Source organism: Phoca vitulina, unplaced genomic scaffold (assembly GCF_004348235.1).
Source record: "Phoca vitulina isolate PV1807 unplaced genomic scaffold, GSC_HSeal_1.0 scaffold65, whole genome shotgun sequence".
In the NCBI taxonomy this organism is placed as follows: Eukaryota; Metazoa; Chordata; class Mammalia; order Carnivora; family Phocidae; genus Phoca; species Phoca vitulina.
In genome coordinates, this window is record NW_022589768.1 from 11,623,242 (window position 1) to 11,647,818 (window position 24,577).

A 24,577-nucleotide genomic window follows, 5' to 3' on the forward strand; every position below is an offset into this window, starting at 1 on the left:
AACCTGGCCTATCCGGCGCCAGGAAGCGCCCCCCCCGCCACCCCTCACCAGCTAGCCTGGAGGGGTCCGCACTGCGGGGCGCAAAGCAACAGTCCAGCTCCAAACCCAAAGGTTCTATCACCAGCCAATCGCGGGCTGGTGCCCCTCAAGAAAACCAGAAACACCTAAGGGGAGTGAGTGGCACTAAAGTCAGCCTATCCGCACGGCGGCAGCTGAAGGGGGTGGGATCAGAATCAGCCAATAGTATCGAAGTAGTTGTTGTTAGGAGGGAGGAAGACGCCTGCGAGCGTGCGTGAGGCTGTTCCCGGGAAGGGGTGGCAGGAAGCTCGCGGAGCCAATGGTTGAGGCGGGCGGGCGGCGGCGCGCGTGCGCGCTGGGACATGGGGCTGCAGGCGGGAGGCGGGGAAGGTGGGGGAGGGGAGCGGGCAGGAGCGCGGCGGAGCTGCTGCTGCCGCCGCAGCCGCCGCCGCAGCGAAGAGGCCATGTTGTGTGGTGTGTGGGGCGGGGGGGAGGAGGAGGAGGGAGTAAAGCCGAGAGAGGAGACGGGAGAGAGACACCACACACACACGGCACAAGATGGCCGGAGAGGCAGCAGCACCCCAAGCTGTCAGGCGCTCCGCCGCGGCCGCGGGGCCCGCCGGCCGGCGGGAAGCTGCGCCCGGGCGGCCCGCAGGCCCGCGGGAGCGAAGCGGCCGCGGCTGAGGCGAGATGGGCCGCGCGCCGGTGTCGGAGCCCTTGGCAGAGGCTCCCGGGGCGGCCGGGCCCACGACGCCGAAAGCGCCGCTGCGGCAGCGGCCGGGGACGCTCCCCGGGGTCCCGGCGGCTCGACCCGGAGCGGGCGGGAGGCTCGGGCGGGCGGCCCGGCGCGGAACGCGGGTGCGGGCGACCAGGAGGTGCCGACAGCCGCGTTCGGACCCGGTGAGTGGCTCCCCGGCTCCTTTTATTGTCCTTTGTCCTTGGGAGGAAAAGCAAAATGTCCTTGAGCGCGCGAGCAGGAGGGGGCGGCGGGCCTGGCCTCGCCGGCCGGCCCTCCCCAAGCGGCCCCGCCGGCGTCGCCTGCTGGCTCTCCGGGCGGGAAGCGCCGGGCGCCGCGGGGTCGGGGCTGGGGGGCGCGCGGGGCCCCGCGGCAGACCCCACGGGGGGCGGCCTCGCTGCCCGCAGCGGCCCGGCCGGGAAAGGGGCGGCGGCGGGCGACCGCAGGCGGGAGCCCGAAGGGGACCGCGCGAGGAGAGCCCCTTTCGGTCCGGGTGAGTTATTTTGATATTTAGGGTAAGGAAAAAAGAAATCCCTTTCAGGTTCTCCAACGGGGGAGCTTTTTAACCTCTTTCCGGCGAGGTGGGAGCTCATCTTCATGGTCGAATTTAAAAGAACAATGGAAGCCTGACTACGTTTAAACAAAAATAAAACTTGTTTTTTTTTTTTTTTTTTTTCCTTTTGGGTGTTGGCTTTTAACTCTTTCAAAGCCGATTTTGAAAACGGCTGCAGTGTTACAGATGAGAAGGTACTTGAAGGTACTTGCTGCTTCTTAAAACCTTTATGACGTTAAGGTTGTCTTTTAAAAATGCAAGTTGGAGAAGTGCCGCTGGTATTTCAGAAATTACGAAGATAAGTTTACTATACCGTCAAGGCTGTTTAATGGAAATAGGCTGTAATTTGGATGCTAGACGATGACGTTTGATTAAGATAGTTTATTTTAGCGACAAATTACGCCAAGATTAGTTGACATTCTGATGTTTGAATAATGATTAAATATACTGTTTGGTACTTTTTAAAAGGTCATAAGGAGCCGTTATCTGTACCACACCTGAATGTTAGAACGTACTTGGATCAGTTCCTGGACTTCTAAAAGTTGAAGTTCATCATTTTATTATTTTTAAAAATAATGTATGTTAGCACAAGCCATGGTCGACAAAACTTTTACAAAGGAATATTCTGACGCCAAATCGCTTTGTGAAGTTACTTTCTCGTAGTGTAAATATTAAAGTAGGACTGTTCTCGGTAATGGGCGATGAAGAGGAGCCATATTTGTTGCATTTGTTGCATGCATAAAAATCTAGATATGCTTAAAACGGAACAGTATTTTAATAATAAATATTGCTTTCTCAAAAATTTGCAGAGTCCTGTATAGTTGTGAGTTTAAAAAATCGAGAGGGGATTTAAGTTGAATGGTTTGAAGAACAAACCACAAATGCTCAAATCTTTGTGTATTTTAGAATATATTTGTCTTCATTCTGCGGTAGCTCTTGTGTTGTAAAGGTGCAGATCTACGTAAAAATAGTGTTGGGCAGATTTACGTAGTACCTAGAAAATGGAAGTTATTGGTGTAATCACCGTATTTCTGAAGGTATTTTTGTCAGTGAAATTGTTTAATGTTCTGAATAGCATTCATATAGTGCTACATGTTACATCAGTTGCGCATATCTTGATTTTACAGAATCTTGAGTACCAGTTTTGGTTTTTCAAAACAACATTTTTGAAATTTGTGAACACTGAAAGTAGTTTTAAATGTATATTCTGAATCTATTTTTTCAGGCTCCTATTTTGAATAGTGAAATGCAAAATAATTGCTAGCAGTTTAACCTCATAAGATCTTTTTACGGGAGAAATGGGGGAAGGGAGAGACTGAAAATGTTCAAGACCCTGGTTTGAAATTGAATAAAGGTCATAGATACTAACTACATGTTTCAGACTTGCTTAAAAGACAAAGCTAATATCCCACTTGGTGAGATCAAATAACTGTGGTTTAAAAATTTAAAGTAACCAGTAGCCATTTTAACTTCACTAATTTCTCCTAGAGGAGTTAATTTTTAATTGTTTATAAGTGTAAAAGCTATTTCTAGATGGTAATGGAAATTTTAAGATGATTTTAGTGTTTAAAAACGGTAAACTTTTCCTTTGTTTTGTGTATTGCCTGGCATCAAAAGAAAAATAAAAAACAAGGTTATAATCCTAAATCTGTCTGAAGATGTGAATTTTCTGTAGTTTATTTAATATCAGTGCCTTAATATCTAGTGTTTGTCCATGCCACCAAAAGATGAGGAAAACAAAGATTGATATATTATTGAGATAAATAACTGCAACCTTAAATGTAAAGGTGGTGTGTCGATGAGCCGTCCCTAAATTTGTCCATAGATCATGTATTTGGAATATTTTCTCATTGTTTCATCACACTGAAACTTTGGCCAAGAAATGTTTAAAAATCAAAACATTGATATCATCTTTTTTTTTTTTTTAAGGTAACTTACAAGATTAAAATTAAATTTGGTTGATGATGGTTCTGAACAAATACAGCTCTTTTATTTGAGGTAAGCCTGGGTAAATTTTTATTACTTTCTCACATAAAAATAAGCCTATTTGGTTTTTATTTTGCTGTCTGATAATTTATATTTCCAGTAAGTTAGTGATTATGAGTATGAGTAAACTAAATATCTGAAATAATTTTACAAAGCCTTTAAACCTCTCCATTGAATGAAGAGTATATGTGCTTAGCCATTGTAACTTAATGTGCCTTTTGAATAGTTTAAAATACTGAAGGTCTCTTAAGCCTTTGTTTAATTTTGGGATCAAGAAAAGACTGATTATATTTTGAGAAAAACCATGAACCAGAGATACATTTTTTCTTTTTAATGCTCTAGTGTATTGTGCAAACTAATTTTTTAAGTGTTTAAAGAAATGAATTTATTGGAAAATTTGAACTAGTTAGTATTCATAGTAGATTTTAGGGAAGAACATTTTAAAAATCAAGTTTTGTGAGCATAGATTTTAGTTTTTGTTTTCAATTACATAATAAAAGTTGTAAAACATTCCTACTTGTTATTTGTTGTTCCATCAATAAATTGTTTAGAATATTGGTGTGTGTTTTTTTTTTTTCCTCCCAAAAGGTATGCCATTTTGAAGACTGAGACCCATGGAGTTTTATCCTTGAGTATAAAGGAAATGTTTGCAAAAGTCTCTATTTTATATAGCAAGTAAGTAAATGTTTTATCCAACATCTTAAATTTAATAGCTACCAACATTTGAGTAGGAAAACAACTAAAGTTTGTCAATGAAACATAAAATGTAGACTGTCTCGAAAAGGAGATGAGGAAAAAGTCCATCAAATTCCTTTACTTTAAATCAAAGCACTTTTGTATTTTATTAAAACATTTGATACACGTAATTTATATCAGAGCAGTAAGACAGTCAGTACTTTTTAGTAATATGCTGCTTCAGGATTATGGTTAAATCAGTAGTTGAGTTATCAGAATCATGTCTTTATAATCTGAAATTCTTTAGCCATTTTTTTTTTTTTTTTGATGACATAGATCATGTTTTTGAAATGCCCTAGAATTTTGCATTTGCTGATCTTCCAGTTCTTAAAAGAACTATATTTTTAAAAGTGAAGACACTTTCATATTTCAGTTCTTACTAATAGATTTAATATATTCATTTTACCTATTTTTGATTTTGTTTTCAAACAGGTACTAAAATGAGTTATCTTACAGGAAACTAGAATAAAGCATCTATAATCTATAGCTTAGTAAAATTGTTTTTAAAGCATAAAAGGAAGAAATAATTTTCAACATGTATGGGATACTTTGACACCTTAAAACTAGATACGTGAATGAAAAAAATACGTCTGCTCATAATTTTCAAGAAATGTTCTTTATGAGTTAACACTGAATGTGGAAATTACTGTCAAGCTGATGTTAGGAATTTAGCAGAGGAAATATGTATATATAGTAAGAGCTATCTTGGGAAATTGTAAGAATAGCCAAATAAGTAATATGAAGGCAAGTTTATCTTTGTCCTTGAAATGTGGAAAATCTTTTATATCTTGGTGTTGGCTTATTGTATTCATTGAAGTAGGTGATAAAGGTAATATTTTTATTGCATTTGTTTTACCTTAATTCTTTTTATTCATTTTGCAATTTGATCAAATTTGTGTTTATTTTAGTATGCAAAAGAAAACTAAATGTTAAGACTTAAGTATAGTGTTTTTAAAGATCTAACATCATACAAAAAAAAAATCAAACATTTTTCATCTTAACCTTTAACACAAATGCCAAGGTTAGGGTTTCTTGTATGGAAATGATAGGATATTAGATTAGTATTCAGATGTGGTTGGGCACTGTTATAAAAATTGAGAATTGGGCCTCTTAGACACAAATGTATGTGAAGTATAATGTGATTTTAAGTTTAAATCAGCAATAAATTTATAATGGGCTACCAATGGTGCAGTTTGACTCATTAAAATAAAAAATGAATGGTTGAAGGTTAGAAATGTTAAATGATGATTTTATTTTTATTTTTTTTACTCCAGTATCAATAAATATAAAAAAAATCTAAATGATACAGTAATTTCTAAATTAATCCTCAATCTAATGGAGTACAGCTTCCCTTTTATCACCAATAAGATAAAGGATTATAGCAAATCACACTTTAAAAAGGTCTTGCATATACTTCAACTTTCATGATGATGCTTACATTCAGTGTTCTGATATTTGCTGCTTGGGCCAGGCTTGTGAAAATGGGCAATATATTTGATGGACAAAAGTAATGGACACGTGAGGGCAAATATAAATGTGAAACTATTTTAAATTACCAAATTTCATTAAAAAAGTAACATTTACTACCATATTTTGCTTGAGAACCAAAGTGACACTTAAATACTTGTTTTTATTTTGGCATTTTGAAGGAACTTTTAAATCATAAAAATCACCTATTGAATTGGTGACTAGGTTTCATTGCATTTGTTACTATGGTACTATTTTAAAAAGTACCTGAAATTCCACAGAAATGAAAGCAGCCATGCCCGTAGTTAATTACAAGGTTTTCATGAACTATGGTATGACACTTAGCGGCTATATTATATGATATAGATAACTTTGAATATAAATTTTCTTTCAAGTTGAATTAAGTGGTATTTGTAGTTTTTTGATTATTTAAAAATTTGGACTGGACAACCAATTAATATACTTTTTCTCCCCTGAGATATTTTTGTTGAGAGACATAAGGGGAAAAAGATAGTAAGAGGACATCTCCATCTTCAATAACGAGAGGTGTATGTGATAGAGTGGAGAATACAACTGTGATTCAGCAATCAGGAGAGGAACTTCTAAATGTAGACTAGCCCTGTAATCTTGACATTCACTGTAGACCTTAGTCTCCTAACCTATAGAAAATATTCGGAGTTTCTAATCTCTTAAGATACTTTTAGCCCTTAATTGTGTGATTAAAAATAATAGTAAGGAGTATCTTACTCTTTTATACCAACTGGAGAGTAGGTTTTGTAATTTTTGCCTTAGAAATTATGTATGCTGTTTCTGTGAAGAATGGATTTGAATAACATGAGACCCGGGTGATACACTGTACCCGACTTTCATGATGGTATGCATTCCAAAATATTAATATAAATGCAGATGTTGGAAGGCTGATTTTAAAAAATAGTTAAGGTGTAAAATTGTATTTAAACAAGTGAAATTTAGAATGCTGCAATAAAACATTGTTGGATTTTTTTCCCCCTAATAATTATTAAATATACTTAAAATTTAGTGTATTTAATGTAACATTTGCATCTGGCTATCACAGTTATAAATGAGGATTTAGCATTTACATGCTTGACATAATTGATTTAATTTCCTTTAAGAAATTTTTATGCTTCAAAGATAAATATTCTCATTTTACCAGCTACTTTCCCCTTCTGGGTTGAGTGGCTCAATACAAACTTCTAATTTTCAAATTGGCTGTTATTTCTGAATGTAATTAACCTTTACAATTTAAATTCAAGGATGTTCTGAAGTTTATAAATAAAAACTATATGACTTGATTGTTTTCATAACATTCAAGTGGCATGTTTCCTACAACTGGAAGAAGTTTTGATTTGTACATTGTACAAGCTAGATCTGTGTTTTGGAAAACAATCTTTTGCTTTTTGAAATTAAGCTATTTATTTGATAATGAATATTTCCCAAGCAAGCAATTTATACCCTTAATGTGTACTACATAGTAATCATAATCATTTTAATTTAGATGATTAAGATAGTTTGCTTAACTTTAATGGTTTCTGAGTTGACTTATGAATGTTAATGACTTTATTGGTACCTTATTTTTGTGGAAGATTTCATATTTATTTCAAAGTGCTCTCAGATTTTATTCTTAATTTAAATGTAAAAATTGTTTTAAGGACTTTAACAGGTTAAAAGTTGACAAAATCTATATTTTAAGAAAAGCACAAATGGGCTAATAAAGATAAGAGTTTTTGCCTTTTAATATAAAAGGACCAGCAGTCAAAATGTACATTACAGGGCGCCTGGGTGGCTCAGTTGGTTAAGCGACTGCCTTCGGCTCAGGTCATGATCCTGGAGTCCCTGGATCGAGTCCCGCATCGGGCTCCCTGCTCGGCAGGGAGTCTGCTTCTCCCTCTGACCCTCCTCCCTCTCGTGCTCTCTGTCTCTCATTCTCTCTCTCTCAAATAAATAAATAAAATCTTAAAAAAAAAAAAAAATGTACATTACACCTATTAAATGAGAATCTATAATATTGCAAACTATTAAAGATAGGTAGGAATATGAGCAAAATTACCAACTTTTATAGTCTGGTTAAGCCAAACTTGGCTCTTCCCCACCCTTCTTAAAGGAACGCAGAGTACTGCTTTCTCAGTTTTGGGGGAGGAGATGGTATGGTAGATTACATTGGTGTCAGTAATTTTTGAAGTGGTGCAAAAGTGAGATCCAAGGCCCATACTCTTACTTACAGGTAGCTTTTTAATCACATTGTCAGACCATTGTGAAGGATTTCCCTCAGACATTTCTTTTACCAATGAAAGTCAATTCCACCTTTCTCTTAGGAGTTATAAATCAGTTGAGTTCATTTGGTTGATTTAGTACTTGTTTTGTTAACAAACTATATTCCCTGTTAAGGTCAGATAAATTTGGAAGCTTTAAATGAATAATGCCGTTTCTTGTAAATTGTTTCGTTTGTTAACTTGGTGGGAGGATATTATAGCATCTTAACTCTTAAAGGTAATTTTGAAGCAAATCTTTGCTGTATTTGTTGATTATGATTAGTCAAAATGACTAAAGGGATTTAGATTTTGTAGTATAATCAGAAACTTGCCTTATAATTTGAAAATTTGAAATTTTAGTCTTGGAACAGCATTTGAGTAGGTAACTTAAATCCTAAGTTATCCCTGGGGTGCCTGGGTGGCTCAGCCATTAAGCGTCTGGCTTGGGCTCAGGTCATGATCCCAGGGTCCTGGGACTGAGCCCCACATTGGGCTCCCTGCTCCGCAGGAAGCCTGCTTCTCCCTCTCCGACTACCCTGGCTTGTGTTCCTGCTTTCCCTATCTCTGTCTCTGTCAAATAAATAAAATCTTTATTGTGCTAAGTATCCTTAAATTACTACACTTTTTAAAAGATTTTATTTATTTATTAGAGAGAAAGCACAAGCAGGGGGAGGGGGAGAGGGAGAAGGAGACCTGCTGAGCAGGGAGTGCGACGCAGGGCTCAATCCCAGGACCCTGGGATCAAGACCTGAGTGGGAGGCAGACGCTTAATCGACTGAGCCATCCAGGCACCCCAAATTACTACACTTTAATATTGATCTTAAAACAGTTTTTTGATAGCTCTACATGTTGTTATTATAATCATACTTAAGAGCAGAGTGACTGAAAAAATACATACCTTTATTCAGAGGGCATTTGAAATAGTTTTCCATGTTTAGTTTATGGGGCATTTCTGTCTAACTAGTGAACAGCATGGATATGATACTTTTGTTATCAACTGTATTTTAAAAAGGGTTAGTGTTGCTTGAGTAGGTCTGTACAGTTGGTAATAAAAGTAGTTTGAAGTTTTGTCTAAAATTTCCTTTCTATTTATCTTAAAATAGTTGGATTAAAGTGCATGATGTGAAATAATATGATGGATAATAATGAGTGAGAAACATGGCCCTGCAAGTGGGTAATGGAAGTTTTCCTTTAGAAGTCTTGAAAGTGGGGGGTGGTACTTGGGTGGCTCAGTTGGTTAAGTGGCTGCCCTCGGCTCAGGTCATGATCTCAGGGTCCTCGGATTGAGCACATGGGGTTCCCTGCTCAGTGGGGAGCCACCTTCTCCCTCTCCTCCCCACTTACGCTCTCTTCTTGCTATCTCCCTCAAATAAATTAAAAAAAAAAAGTCTTGAAAGTGGATTAGATGAACGACCAGAAATTAAGATAATTCTGTACTGTTAAGAAGTGATGTTGGAGTGGCGCCTGGGTGGCTCAGTCGGTTAAGTGGCTGCCTTTGGCTCAGGTCATGATCCCAGGGTCCTGGGATGGAGCCCCACATTGGGCTCCCTGCTCAGTGGGGAGCCTGCTTCTCCCTCTCCCTCTGCAGCTCCCCCTGCTTGTGCTCTCTCTCTCTCAAATAAAGTCTTAAAAAAAAAAAAGTGATGTTGGGCTCTGTTGAACAACTAGTTCTACACCTTGATTGTTTTGATTGTGCATTAAATCTAGGGAGACCAGATTTTATCTACTCTGTTGGAGTTCTTGGGGACTGAGACTTATGCATGGTTTTTATAGTAACTTATTCTACAGGTGAGCCTCTTACACAGCCAGATTTAAAATCCTCGGGGTTAAGAACTTAACTTCTGCTTGGACTGCATTGTTCATAAATACATACATGTCTTGGTCTTCTGGTGGATGATCCTTATTTTGAAGTTTTGGAATAAATCATGGCATTTTAGTAGTCTCTTTTTATCTTTTTCTATGCATAAAATTATATTCTTTTTCCTGCAGAAATGTGAATCCAGAGACTGAATTCTCTAAAGGGCCTGTACAACGTAGTAGATGTTGGTGGAAGCATTTAGTAAGTTTTATTTAATTTTCATGTTTAATCATGTTTTTAAATTTTCAATGACTGGAAATTTGAATAATTGAGTCAGAGTTGTAGAAACATAAAGGGATTTAATGAAGCTCAAAGCAGTACAAAAAAGAAAAACCTGGTTAGGTGTGTGTGAAGTTGATTGAAATTTTGTTTACTCCAACCTGTTATTTTCTTTCTTAAACTCTCTGACAGAATGCAAAGTAACCTACATTTGAACCTACTTCCAGCATTTCACCCTAGATCTGGGTGTTGGTGAACTCCCCCCTATGTTTGTAAATAAAGTTTTATTGGAACACAGCTATGCTCTTTTATTTACACATTGTCTGTGTTTCCTTTCCCACTACAGCTGCAGAGTTGAGAGTAGTTGTAGCTAATGGTCGCAAACCCTGAAGTATTTACTACCTTGTTCTGTAGAGAAAGCTTACCTGTCCTTGTCCTAGAGCCATCGCTTGCGTCAACTTAATCCTTCCTATGTAGAACTCAGGAGCCTTTGGGTTTTCTTTTGGTAATAGAACATACTTTTTAATGGATTTCAATGTAACAATTTTAAGAAATAAAGTAATTCTGAAATTTCCTTACACCTGAAGGCCCAACAAAAAGTTCTATTCACACTGAGGTTATGCTTTGATTTTAGAAGACTTGGTTACTACTACTGTGGAATAGTTATTCTAACCCCCAACATGAGAAGAAGTGGGAAGAGAGTAGAAATGAATTTGGATGAATTCTCCAAAGGATTTATTTATTATTGACAGAACTTTTTAGGTATGATTATTACATCCTAGCTGTTTCATAAATATTTTTGAATCACATTTGGGAATGTAGATTTTTAGATGATAACTTTGCTTCTAATTAGTACTTAAACTTCCATTGTATAATGGCTACTAGATCCTGCAAAAGGTGAAGTTCTGGGTTTTTTTGTTAGGTTTTTTTTTTTTTAAAGATTTTATTTATTTATTTGAGAGAGAGAGAGAGCGAGAGAGAGCACATGAGAGGGGGGAGGGTCAGAGGGAGAAGCAGACTCCCTGCTGAGCAGGGAGCCCGATGCGGGACTCGATCCGGGGACTCCAGGATCATGACCTGAGCCGAAGGCAGTCGCTTAACCAACTGAGCCACCCAGGCGCCCTTTTGTTAGGTTTTGATGGGGATAGTGAGGGCAGAGATGAAAACTTTCCTAATGTACAATTATTGATCTCATGTCTCATTTTAAAGAGATTAATTGCCTGGCACATAGTGGATGCTCAATAAATACTTGATTTATGGTGTATCATTTCTGTTAAACATTATTTGTTAACTAGTAGTTTAGGTCTAATTGGAAAACAAAAGTTAAATTCATTATTAAAATAGAAATTTTAATGCATTATCTATTTTTAGTATGTAAAACTTTGACTCAGTAAAGAGGAAAAAGGGATAAGAAACTACAACTTTCAGTCTCAACATGTACATGTTGTCTGATATTAAACTAATATAGGGACAGTGGGGAAGATTTCATTTGATTGTAAAACCTTAGATGATTCTTTTTCTTAGTTACCATAATTGATCTTATTCTCTGAGAGATCAACGGTTGGCTGGTGTTTTTCAAATAACTTTGTAGTTAGTTTTTATACCCACTGTATTTAGGACCCAGACTTACTAATATATTGTAATCCTGTTGAGGATTCAAGCTACTTTTGGTAATAAGACAACCTGTGTGAGTTCACTATTAAATGTTTCCAAATTTAAAGACCAGCACAAAGAAGACTGAAATCAAGTCATAAGCACCAAGAATCTTAATTACATGATGGGAAGGATCAGTTTCTGCCCCTCATCGTTCTTTTATACTCTTTTGTCCCTTTGGTTTTGCAGTAACTATTTGAGTTTTAAAGTGATATAAGTTAACATTAATTTATTGTGGCATTATTAGAGCCATCCACTTTTTTTTTTTTTTAAAGATTTTATTTATTTGACAGAGAGAGACACAGCGAGAGAGGGAACACAAGCAGGGGGAGTGGGAGAGGGAGAAGCAGGCTTCCCCTGGAGCAGGGAGCCCGATGTGGGGCTCAATCCCAGACCCTGGGATCATGACCTGAGCTGAAGGCAGACGCTTAACGACTGAGCCACCCAGGCGCCCCTAGAGATATCTACTTTTAAAATTAAGAATCATTAATCATTTCTTTTTCCTTGTACTCCTCCTTGTCCCCCACATTTTTTGTTGCTATTAAAAATGGGAGTTGCTGGGAAGTAGAGGTAAGGAGATTGCTTATGCTTATTTTAGGGGAGCCCCTCGTAAACCAAATTCAGTAATGAATCGCATTTCAACTGACAACTTCACTTGCTTGCATTTCAGCTAACTTTATTTTACAACATCCAGTGATTTTGGAGCAAATTTACTGAATTAGAATTTAAAGAGGAGACCTCCTTGCTCAATTTTATGATCATAAATTTCTGGATGTACAATATTTAGGGATTTTAAGAGATAGCTGTTAGTACCTTTTATAGAAACCTTTACTTTTGCTTTCGGGAATTTGATTAGAACAAACAATTTTCTTTAAAAAGGAGATCTAAACTATGAACAGCAGAGTGGAAAAATTCTCCTACCTGCTCATAGAATAAGCTTGAAGCCTCTATGTAAAATACACAAAAGATCTAGGTCTGTTTGATGATGGAATTCTAGATCAAACCATCATCTTTTCTGTATGTCTGCAGTAATTCACAAGTTACTGGAGAGATGTATAGTAGGGCTTTGATATCTGAACCCTACTCAGTTTTCTGTACTGATCTTATTTTAATGCAAGATTAAATTCTCTTTAAAGCAGAAAGTGTCTTTAAATAATTGACCCAATTTATCCAATGGATTTTTCAGAGGTCTTGTTGCTACTGGAATGTAAATTATTTTGAGTAGTAAGTTTAGTTTGTAGATCTCCATGTACTTTGGTTATTGTTATATGGGAATAATAGCTAAATAACATTTATTGGGGTCTTTCTATATGCCAGGTAATGTAAAAGCTATAAATGTACTAATTTAATTCTCACTACTGCCACATGAGGTAGGTACTACTGTTTCTATTTTACACATGAAGAACTGGATTTTGTTACTAAGAAAATATCCAGGCTCACAGAACTCATGCCTACTTTCTTTTTTATTTTGTAACATAAATTTGCTTATTTGCAAATTTAGTTTTTTCAAGAATTTGGAATTCCATGAAAATAAATGTTACTCACAAATCCCTCATTGGTTTTTTAAGGTATTTTGATGCTTGACTGAGCACTTTTGCCTATTAACAAAATTCTCACTTTTTGCTTTTCATTGGCTTTGTAGGAGTGCAAGACTGACATGACTTTTTAATGTCACAAGAGTTGTCTGCTCTTGTAGCATTTGTTTTCTTTTTTTAGTCACCTTAAACATGTTACTAGAATGATCAGTATACTAGTATTTTCTAATCTCTACTGTCACACAAACTATTGCATTTTATTAATTTTAGAATGATTTTAATGTCATTAGGTTTTCTTTTGAAATTAAAATAATGATTTTAAAAGGAAATTTCAATATCCTGGATAAATTTTATCTCTTGTCCTGTGGCAAAAGAATATAAAGCATTGAGTTTATCATTTAATGTACTGAACAATAAATTGCACCTCTAGCCATTGAAATAATTACAGCTTGTTATCAATACATTAGTGTCATTGATCCATAATTGTGTTTACATCCCCAACTTCATTTAGAGCTTGATCTTGCATTGTAACGATAGAGATTGGGGAGAAATTATAATAAACAGTGCAAGAAAAATGATGGTATTTTTATTTTTATACTTATACATAGAAATATATATCCCTTAGTTTTAGGGAATGAAGATACTTTATTGATATGAAGAATGAATGAGTTCTTATTTTAGGGTGGAGAGAAATCAGGAAAGTATGTTAAGGAGAAATATCTTGCATTTGATGTTTATTACTGATGTTGTGACACTCATTTTTAGTCGTATTTTAATATGAGTGGCAGTATCTCTTGGTTATCAAGTAGTTTACTAAGTTAGATATTTATTTTGTATATGTAGACAACAAATCCTAATTATAGTTTAGGAGATAAGATTTAACTACTTGAAGAGCAAAAATGCCTTATATTTAATAATCTCCTAGTCACCCAGACTTTATGTCTACAAATTTAGTTTGAGAGCTGCAAAATTGGTAGAGAAGACCAGAGTTAAAACTTATTTTTGCAATTATGTTTGCTCATGATGGATCAGGATCATTTATTTAATAGAATATCCTGGCTTCCCACTTAATCCCTTTAGTTCAAATTATTTAAGTAATGGATTTGTTTCTCTATTAGTAACATTTGATATTTTGGCAACAGGAGTATTTTACTTGTATTTAATTTGAAATCTGATAGCAATTTATGGCCAGGTAGGTATTTTGCATAGCATGTAGGCCAGGTAGGTATTTTGCATTTTTGATCATTTTTTTTCCTAGTTGCTACATATTTCCTGTATTCTCAAATAAGTAGCTGAAGATGGTGGTATCTCTATTGGCCCTTTGTGTTATCTAAGCAAAATTAATTAACATCTGTTGAATTGGAAAACTATGCTGTTACCCACTGCTTTGGTGTGTGTTTTTTTTTTTCCCCTTAATCTCAAAATTCTTTTCCATAATTAGTTTTATTTGAAGAAGCTTGGAAAGTTTTCTGCATTGAGATTTAGAATCCATAGTGTTGGTGTAATTTAGCTTTCCAGGATTTTGAATTTGAATTTTTGTTTTTACTTACCATATTGACAGTGTAACAACATTAAGTATGTAAAATTTGACTATTCACTGCCACTTTTCTATAGTTACATATGTATCTGTGACAGTAGAAGAACTTTGTTACTAGTTTGCGGTCTTGCCATGATTCTCCTTGAGAAGTGTGTGCAGTGCATACAATTTTAATATACTACAGTTTCATAGTTTAAAGCTGTTACAAAATTAAAACTTTGTGTATGGTAAGAGTATCTTCAAGGTGGGTGGATGTTCTCTGTTTGAAGGAGTAAGATTATTGGTATTCCAACAGCATTTTTTTCTTTTAATGTTTTCATCAAGCACCCAGTCAGCTTGAAGAGTCTCAAATGGACCCTACCACTGAGAAAACAAGATGGCAGTCCACTATGGGGAATTGAGGAAAATGGATTAATACAAGAGTGCTGTGATAATAAACAACCAAGACAGGGTTCTTTTAACATGGATTTCATGAAATGAAGACATAGGTTTCTTACCCAGCACAAATGGACAGTGGATTTGACTTTCTAAAGACTTTTTGTATCACTAAAACAAGTACATTTTTGACATTTGGAGAAGAAAGATGGCACATTAACACAGATGTTAGTTTGTATGCCTGGAAGTTTTTGCAGTTTGACTTGTATTAGTATGATTTTGTGGAATGTTAACTTTAATAAAATTTCTAACACTTTAAAATTTCTCAGTTTGGGCTTTTTTTTTTTGAAGCTGAAGTTTCATTAAATGTTCAGTTACTGCCTTAACACTTTGACCTTTACAGTTCCCCAGCAGTAAAATGTACCGAATAAAGCTGGTAAAATGGAAATGGTGTGCTGGAAGATGTTTTACTTGGTTGAATAAGATTTGTCTTTTTTCACAAAGTTGTGGAAATTTATTTGTGCATTAAGAGATGGTGGTTTGATTGAAATGCTATTTTGTGCTTTCTTGAAACATCTTGGAAAATAACTTACCAAGGGGTAATAACAGGAACTTTAATTTGCCATGAGATTGTAATGAGCTTATAAAACAAAATGCCTTTTGCCTCAAAATTCAGGATGAGTTATGAAATATTTTTATGGGTTATTTTGTGTTGATGGAAAAGGTCTCTTTTACCTGTGCTTTTTAATACTATGTCTTATAGTAGAATATTCATCTGAACATTTAAATTGATGCCTCCTGTTGTTTTAATGGTTAATATCAGGGAAGAGGTTGGATTTATATGGAAGTGTCCTTAGGGTATTCATAAAGGGACTTAAAATTTTGGTGGCAATCATGTCTATAATACATTTTAAATAAATATGAAATAGGGCTTTTATCTTGTATTTTTCTTAATCTGTTTAGGAATTTAGAATAAATAGATCATGCTGTGTCATAGATTATTGTTTGAATTCTAGGTGAATGCTGCTGTTCCATTTATTGATAATTAATACCAGTTTTAGTAACTTATAAAGGTAGGGTAGGCTTCATTTTGATGGACCAAATGACTTGTTGATTATATTTTCCCATTATGCAGATAACAAGGAAGAGTTCAGCTTGAATTTTTTTTTCTTTTGGTGAGAAATAATCATTTTGTGTGATTAATGTCAAATACCATAGTGCACACATCTCTGATCAATACATATGCAATATTTGTTCTCATTGACTGATTTGAGGTGGTTGGTCTGTATTAATCAAAAGTGGAATTTTGGATTTTGATTTTGGTAGAAAATTTATGTTTTGTAGAAAGTACAGAATTGAAACTAGGTTTTGATTATGGATTTTTACTACTTAGATGCAACATTGTTGCTTTTGTTAGGTATAAATCTAAAATGGATTTCTTCAGTGAGGGGAGGACATTGTACTGGCATACTATGATGTTAAGTGAGGAAAGTTGAGTTTTTTGGATGTGTGAATGTTTTCTGGGGTGCTTGTTGAGAGAAATGTGTTAAATTATTTGTTTTTGGCATTAGTGGTCATTTTGTTTCCAAAGATCTCATGGTTTTGGTATTTAGGAGAATTTGCCCTATGACATTATTTTGATAACTTGCCATCAGATAGGACCAATTGTTATTAATTTGCCATTCTCGAAATGGGTGTATGTATTTAGAATTTGATTTGAAATAAAAGGGAATGGTTGGGATATATGTGTTGTGTTGGTTTGGAGGTGGAGTTTCTTGGGTTTGTTATTTAAGGGTGCCCATAGTAGTTCCATGCTCTTGAATTTAAGATCTTTGTTTTGCCTGACTCCGTGTGAAGTAAATATATTGTGGTTATGAGGATTTTTTGGTGAAGTTTGCAAGGTTATATATAATGGGTTAGAGAATTTTATTAAGGTTTAAAGAAAAATTGAGATTCTTGGATAAAAGCTAGTTGCATTAATTTTTGCTGTAATGCAACTGAACACTAGGGAGGCGCTGTTGAGTTGTACCCCTTTTTTCCCAGTTGGGATGGAAAATTCCCCCTTAAACTTTGTCTTTAGATAATTTTTAGGCTTCATAAAGAAGGCAAGACTTGAATTTAATTTATGAAATTGAGGTTTTGCTTTTATTTAGAAACCATTTTACCCATGGGGGGTTAATTTTATAAAAGATTAATACTTTACTTCAGCTCTATATTCTCTAAGAATTATCCCTCTTTCAAAATGGCTTGATAAAACACCACTTCCTGTCCAGAGAGGAAGTTATTTTAGCTCAAGGACTGAAATATTTAGCAGATCTTTAGACAAAAGGAACAAATTACATTTCTCTCTGGCTTAAAAAGGGTGCTTGAGCCAGAGGGGGTTAAGAAACCCTCCCTCCTCCCCTTGATGGGGTGGTCTGGAGGGGCAGGGAGGTGTGGGGGTAGGGGTCCTCAGGCTCCCTGGGATGGAGGATCTTTTTTTTTCTTTCTTTTCTTTTTTTTTTTTTTTTTGGTGGAGATGAAGGGGTGGGTCTATGGTACATCACCTGAGTTGTGGGGTAAATGTAGAGAGTGTCAATCAAAGGCAGAGCTCTCAGAGCTGGGAAGGAGGCTCTAGATGGCGGCTGTGCCTTAGAGAGAGCGCGCTCTGCTCCCTGCCTTCGCCTCACTTTACGCAACTTTCCCTAACTTTCGGGCAGCCTCAGGGGGCCCCCGCAGCCCCCTGCCTCTCCTAGTGACTTACTGGGGTCGATTCGAGCCTTTTTAAGGGAGAAAAGCAGCTTTTAGGAGCTTTCTTTTCGTGCCTTGTTGGAAAGAAGCAGCCGTACTGAGAGCCCAGGTCGTTGTTTTTTCCAGCTTAGAAGCCATGGCGCACCTCCATTTTTGTGCGCTCTCCTAATGAGGTTTTTTTTCTTCCGGACCCGTTTTAGTATTAATTGTTGCTTTATTTTTTTGACCAGTTAACATATTGGAGGATTATTGTATTTATTTTTCGTTTTTGTAACGGAGAATTTTGTTTTTATTTTTAATTATTTGGGATCTGATATTTTTCTACTACTAGAATAGGACTCTCGCTTTGGACCTACTACATGGATCAGGTAAGTCCATGATCGTTAGTGATTATTTTAAAGATTTAGATGTATAAGTTTGCTTTATTTTCTGTAAATATGAGAAATTCCTGGATGACGCAATAAGATACAGAGATTGTTATTTGTATCCAGTGTGTTACTTTGAGAAACTTTCCTTATTGATAGTGATGATTCCCCCTGTTCGGTTTGTCCGTTTTTGTTTTTTTTTAAGGAAAAAATAGAAATATTTTGTTTTTTGGTGCTTACCGCTGTTGTATTATAACAATATCGTTACATCGTCAGGACTTTGTTCCTGATAATAAAAACCATCGATAGAAGCTGGGACCTTACCTTTCTTTCAACTTTTGACAGTAAATACCTGGGCACAGGACTTCAAAGCAAACACAGATTCCCCCTCCCCCTAAATATTTAAGAATTAAAAGATGATGAGAAATAAGGACAAAAGCCAAGAGGAGGACAGTTCGCTACACAGCAATGCATCGAGGTATGAGCTATCAACTTTCTTCCTTTTTTCTTTTTTTTTGGGGGGGGAAACCTCAGCTTACATCGTTTACCTTGACAGACAGGGAAAGCTGTCTGTTTTATTTTAAGTATTTTACTAATTTGGATTCGTTTTTTTAAAGCGTGACCTTGAGATTGCTAATATGCCACACCCTAATTTTTTGGTAGCAATTTATGAAAGTTGAGTTGTGACTTAAGGCCTCTTACAGCAGTCAAAAGGTAAGGTACCTTTATTCAAAGGGGCCTTTCCTGTAAACTACAGTTTTTCTGTTAATAAATTTCAGTTTTTAGGTTTTTGTGCTGTAGAAAAATGACCTTGTCGGTTTAGCCATTGCTGCATTGCACCATTTTACATACAAGGCAAATTTTTTCTTTGAAGAATCTAGGATACCCAAACTTGTAACTGAAGGCCATAGAGGAGCCTTGTGGTAGTAAATTATAGTAAATAGACGTTTGAGAAAGTTATATGAATGAAAAAATGTGCATTTTAAAATGAAATTGCAAAAAGGACCCTTTGACTGATGCCTCTCAGTTTATGTTTTTACTTGACTCTATATTTCTTTTGATACTCTTGACATTTTAGGAAATTTTGATAAGATTTATCAAAACCTTTACACCATGGTTACAGTTCCTGCATTTATGAAATCAAACCTGTGATCACAGAAATCCTGGAATACTCTTAATATACTTCTCTTTTGTGTTTGTTACTGTGATTATATTTGTATATTTTGCATTTAAAGTATTTTAAGGTTTGCATTTATATGCTTATATTCAGACAGTGCTTTCTGGTTGGTAGATGTGTAGTATCTTATTCTTGCATTTTAGTTGTAGCAGCTTTAAATTTATTGATTTATTTTGACAGAGCCGCCTGGAATGCTTTATCTTCTGAAGCTTACAAATATACTGTTTGTTTAGATCACGATTTGTTTCACATTTGTTGGAGTATTTTATTAGTGACTAAGTAATAAAGCCTCTTAGACGTTTTGTTGTATGAGCTGTATATTAATTTTTTAAAAGTACATATGAATGCGTTTCTTGATGTGTGTTCTTATAAATTGTTATGAATTTTACATCTTACAGTTAAGGATGTCATTGGTTATGTGAGTTTCCCCCCCAGTTTTGCTTTTACTTTTATAATTTTATAGAAGTAATATACTTATTAGATTCATTGAATTTGAAAGTTTTGAACTGGTTTATTACAAATGTTGAAGTTTGTTTTATTATACTAATATATTTCAACCCTTGCTTTTAAAAATACCTTTCCAAATTCTTTTGTAAATTGAGTTGTCATACAGTTTGGACTGCTGTCTCTTGAACTGAATTGCCCATGTAATTATCTAGGTTTGATTTAGGACAGAAAACTTCTGCACTAATCCTAAGCTGATTTTTCTGAAAAGTAACGGCAATTTGAAGAAATAGGAATCCTCAGGTGTATTTGACAAATTATTAAAGATTCAGTACCTAAAATTGTTAGTCCCTTGAGTATGTATGATTTGCATAGTCTCACCTAGGTTTTGGCTTTCTTATGCAAGGTTTGTGGTTAACATCATTGATGAGACTGCCTTCTAATTTCAAAAATTAAGCAGTGTTGCTATTTTTTTTTTAATAATTTACTCTCCTAGAAAACTATTTGGAAGTTGTCATGCATTTACTTATTGGCAGTGGGGTTACAGCTTAACAAGGAAGCATGTACTGTACTTTTAAATGCATTTTGTCAAGTAGTTTCACATACCTGATGAATGTTCAAAAAAACTGAGAGACTCCTTGAAGATGGAGTTTTAAATTAGTTATCTGAAATTGCATACCTTAATACATGTACATAATTATGACATCACTTCCTTTTAAAATTGGAAAGCTTAATGGCATGCTAGTGGTGTTTATTGTGGTAGATTGTTATTTTTAGGAAGCTAAAGTTCAGGAGACTTCAGGTACTAGTACTTGGTCCTTAATCTATCAGAATTTCTTCGTAAAGGACCTAGTTTCTATGGCACAAAATCTAGTGCTTAGGGAATACTACAAAAACCACTTTTGCAGCCTGAGCCACAAGAGAGGAAGGGAGGAGTTTGCAGGTCAAGTAAACTCTGTTCTGAGAATTAGTTTAGGATCTGAAAGGCTTGAGTGCAAGTTTAGGTAAACCTGATACTTCACTGTTTTTGGAAATAAAGCAATGACTATAGTTATTATATAAAGTTTGTTATTCCTGTCTTCTTTTGTTAATGCTTTAAATGTTACATGTTGTATACCGTGATTCCTGAAGATTAAAAAGTTCACTTTCAAAAATATGATTTTAAAATTCTTGATATATCTGTAAAGTTTCTAAATATTTAAAACAAAGTTTTAGTGAAGGACATATATAGAACCGTATGCCACACACTTCTTACCTAAATAATTGGGCAGTTTGGGGGTAACTTCAGTAATAAAGAATGGAGACAGGAGAGAAGGGAATGTGAATGGAACTGTGCACACAAAGAGTTCTGTGTGTTCTAGGACGCTGCGTTTGCAGTTTTACCTAAAGAACTGAGACAGTTTATTAAATTTATCTCTAAATCGTCTGCCTTTGAACCAGATTATTTTGACAACCTGCGGTGCGGGCAAAATCTTCTGCTTTTTAATCAGCTTTTAGCAGTTATTCTGAAAGCCTGGGGCTAATTAGAAATGGCATAATGCAGTTGCTTGTGGACTGAACAGGCAGTTTTTAAGTGGCAGCCATTTTATGATGCTGATAATTCTTAAGAATCAGGACTTTTGAGAAGATTGAAAATCGAATGGAAACTTGAAATATCAAAACTACTCCCCCCGCCCCCCCGCCAGCCTCCCCTTTTTTGGTTCTCTGGTGCTAAAATAAAGGGCAGCTCGGTAGTTAGCGCAGGCAGCAGCTCTGTGAGCCCCTGGCATCTTGGTGCAGGTCCAGCTCAGTCACAAAATGGCTGTTCCTTTGTGCCGCAGCGCTGACAGACATACTGCATTGCACTGTGTACTCGCCAAACAGCAGGAAGTTGCCGTGCCGAGTTCAAAGGCCGGCCGGCGCCGGCGCCGGCGCCTGCTGCTGATTGGCTGTGCGCACGCTTGGTAACAGCGGGTCAACAGCGGCGGCCTCCGGCAGGCCCCGCCCCGCTACGTCAGGCGCATCGTCTCGCTCCTGGGAGGAGCGAACGCAGTGACGTTGGGCTGCGTGCGCAACCAGGGTGCTTCCTCTTCGTCTAGCGAGCCAGCAGCTTTGGGGGGCGGGGGGTAGAAAGGGGAAGGGAGCGGAGCTCCGGCTGGGACTTTCCGGTGGGCGGCCTCTTCCCGACCGATTTCGCCTCTGGCAGTCCTCTGCGCCCTTCCTTCTAGCCGTCCACACCCTGCAGCGTGTATTCCTTTTCCCATCCCTCGGAAGGGTGTTCCTCTCAGGAGCGGCTTCTACTTTTGGAGAAAGTAAAAGGCGCTAATCGGAAACCTTCAAATCGAAAACCTGCCAGTTTTTACATTTTTTTCGCTTTCCTTTCTCATATCCTAGCGAGTCTTTTTTTTTTTTTTTCTTCTTTTTTTTCTGTTCAGTGTGAAGAGATTAGTAAGCTTAATCATTGACCAAAACCTTTTCACTGTCAGAGGAGATATTTTTGTTTAAAGTGAGACGTCCTAACGGGTATTACAGCTGTTGTCTAATCATGGCTCATAAACAAAGGGAAGATTATTTGAACTTGTCCCCGTGCATTTTTACTTGGTACCATACATTTTCTCAGTTGGCATTTGATGGAGGAAAACTCAGGTCAGTATGTGCAAAGTGATTTATTTCTTAAGATTACGGGATGATTCGAAAAGAGCGTAGGAGTTTTCACTTAACTATAAATATTAAGTTAACTTTAAAAGAACAACAATACAGCATTAGGCACCCATTACTATGCATACAAGTGTTAGAAAACAACTCCTTTTAAGTGTTAATAGCACTTTGTTAAGGAACCGTGACTCCCCAAAACTTGGTTGATAGTGGAGTGAATCACTTGGAAGAACCTTGGGAAATCTGTGAGATCCCCGATCCTGGAAATTTTAATTCGGTCCTGGTAAACTTGTTAAAATGCTGTGGTTATGCTCATGGTCTGTCTTACTGGGAAACCCTTGGCAAGGATTTCTTTTTTAAAAAAAATAATCCTAGTTTAGCAATGATGATTTCATTATTCAGTCACAAGTAATGAATTTAAGTGTGAAGAAAAGGCTGTATTATGTTTTCCTACTGTACCCTGACAAAAAGGTGTGTTTTTTTTCCCCCCCCTCTATGCTATTGGAGTATTTTTTAGCAGTAACAGTTGTCAGGTAATTGGCCATATTTTAGATGTTTCTTACTGAGTAAAATATGTTAACTTCAAGAGAGGTGTCGATTGTAGGTAGAAAGGTTTACCTGGGCATCTCTGAATAAAGTTTAAAAAAGGTAAAATTCACTGTTATGGTAGGTTTTGTAGGTTCACTTAGTCTTGATTCTTTAGGAAGAATTCTTTGAATAGTTCATGGAAACTTTAGGTGAAACTGGATTTTTATTTGTTTTATAGACTTGGTTCATCAAAGATTTGATAAGAGATTTTTAAATTACATGCTCAGGTATAAATTATATATAAAAGAATTAGCCTTAGCAGTAAATACTTGTAGAACTTGACCATTAACTGGAACTTCAAACTCCAGAAGTGCATTTAAAGCAGCAAGAACGAAGTTTCTTTCTGTGTATTGAGATTGAATTCTGGTTGGTTGTATTAAATTTTTATTATTTACTAGATGTCTTTAAATTCCTAAAAACTAGGTTAAGAATTAAGTGGCATTGCATTCATGTTCCAGGATAAAAACTACTCTGTTGAAGATTTTTTAGCCCAAAATATAGATACCATTACTATGTGCGTTAAAGTGCATATTATGATAACAGCAATTTATGAACTGTTTGCATGTCCCTTGGAGCCAGTGAACTTTTTAAAGAACCAGAGTAAGCAGGCTTTTCATTTAGACTTCTGTGCCTTTTCCTTCTGTGTGCAGAATGGCATGAAATGGCAAGAAAAGTGTTGATTTAATCTGTCTTTTCTTTGGCTTTTTAAAACCTAGTTTCCAATTGATATTTGGCACCTTGGAAATTAACATCTGTAAAGATTAAGTCCTCACGGGAACGTGATCAAACAGTATTTGATGAAGAATTTTGTGAAAGTTTTAGCAGGTTATTGTTTGAGAGGTGAATCTGGAAGTTTTGTTGACTTTTATCTGACAGTATCTGAAACATTTTATTTTTTATTTTTTTGAGAGATAGCGTGCAGGGGGAGGGGCAGATGGAGAGGAGAGAGAGAATCTTAAGCAGGCTCCACACTTAGCGCAAGGCTCCATCTCACAAACCTGAGATCATGACTTGAGCCGAAATCAAAAGTCAGATGCTCAACTGACTAAGCCCCCCACCCCCGGACACCTTTCACAGACTTTATAATTAATTTACTCCTCTCCCTTCCCTCCTACAGCAAATCCTTAAAATTGTGAGATAACTTCTTGAGGCCCCTGGGATTTCCAAAGTCCCCATACTTTCTCCTATAAAAACTTGTTCCTGACAAAAATTGAGTGACTGCTCTGTGTGACACCTAGTAAATTTTTTGTTTATGAGCCTTTTTTGTTGTTGTTGTTTATTAAGGACTGTTAGGTTCTTTCTGCAAACCTTAGAACTCCGTTGGCTTTCTTGAGGGGTGGGGGTCACATTAGTGACGAAAGTTTTTTTTTTTAAATCACCTAAGAATTATTTAGTACAGAAATAAGCTATGCTGCCAAATTATGCTTGTTGTTATAGGTGAGCAATTGTCTCCTGTCTTCTAGCCTGCCCCGGCATTGAATTCAGATTTATACCTTAGCAAGATTGCTATTGCTTTGGAGCTTTAGCGTTATTAGTATAAAGCCAGAACGAAAAGTTGACTCAATCATCAAATACCCATCAAATACCAAATACCATCAAATTCCTAGACTTAAGGTTTATTGTATGTTTATTTTGTAATAAGTAACTTAGTACAGTGTTGGAACACGTTATTTATAGGTCTGCTATGACCTTTCCCC

General features: G+C 36.6%; 1 protein-coding gene across 9 annotated transcripts in view; it reads left to right on the forward strand.

Moving 5' to 3' along the window:
- The first annotated feature begins 803 nt into the window (after positions 1–803).
- Positions 804–24,577, forward strand: part of CHD2 (chromodomain helicase DNA binding protein 2) — a 134,696-nt gene continuing 110,922 nt past the window's right edge. The window contains exons 1-6 of one of the 9 annotated variants that reach the window (XM_032391984.1): positions 804–918; positions 3,237–3,305; positions 3,882–3,968; positions 9,755–9,824; positions 14,892–18,040; positions 18,383–22,283. In XM_032391984.1, the coding sequence (XP_032247875.1) occupies positions 22,183–22,283 (101 nt within the window). In that variant the 5' untranslated portion in view covers positions 804–918; positions 3,237–3,305; positions 3,882–3,968; ... (1 more) ...; positions 14,892–18,040; positions 18,383–22,182. The other 8 variants (XM_032391986.1, XM_032391985.1, XM_032391992.1 and 5 more) reach the window with 8 other exon arrangements.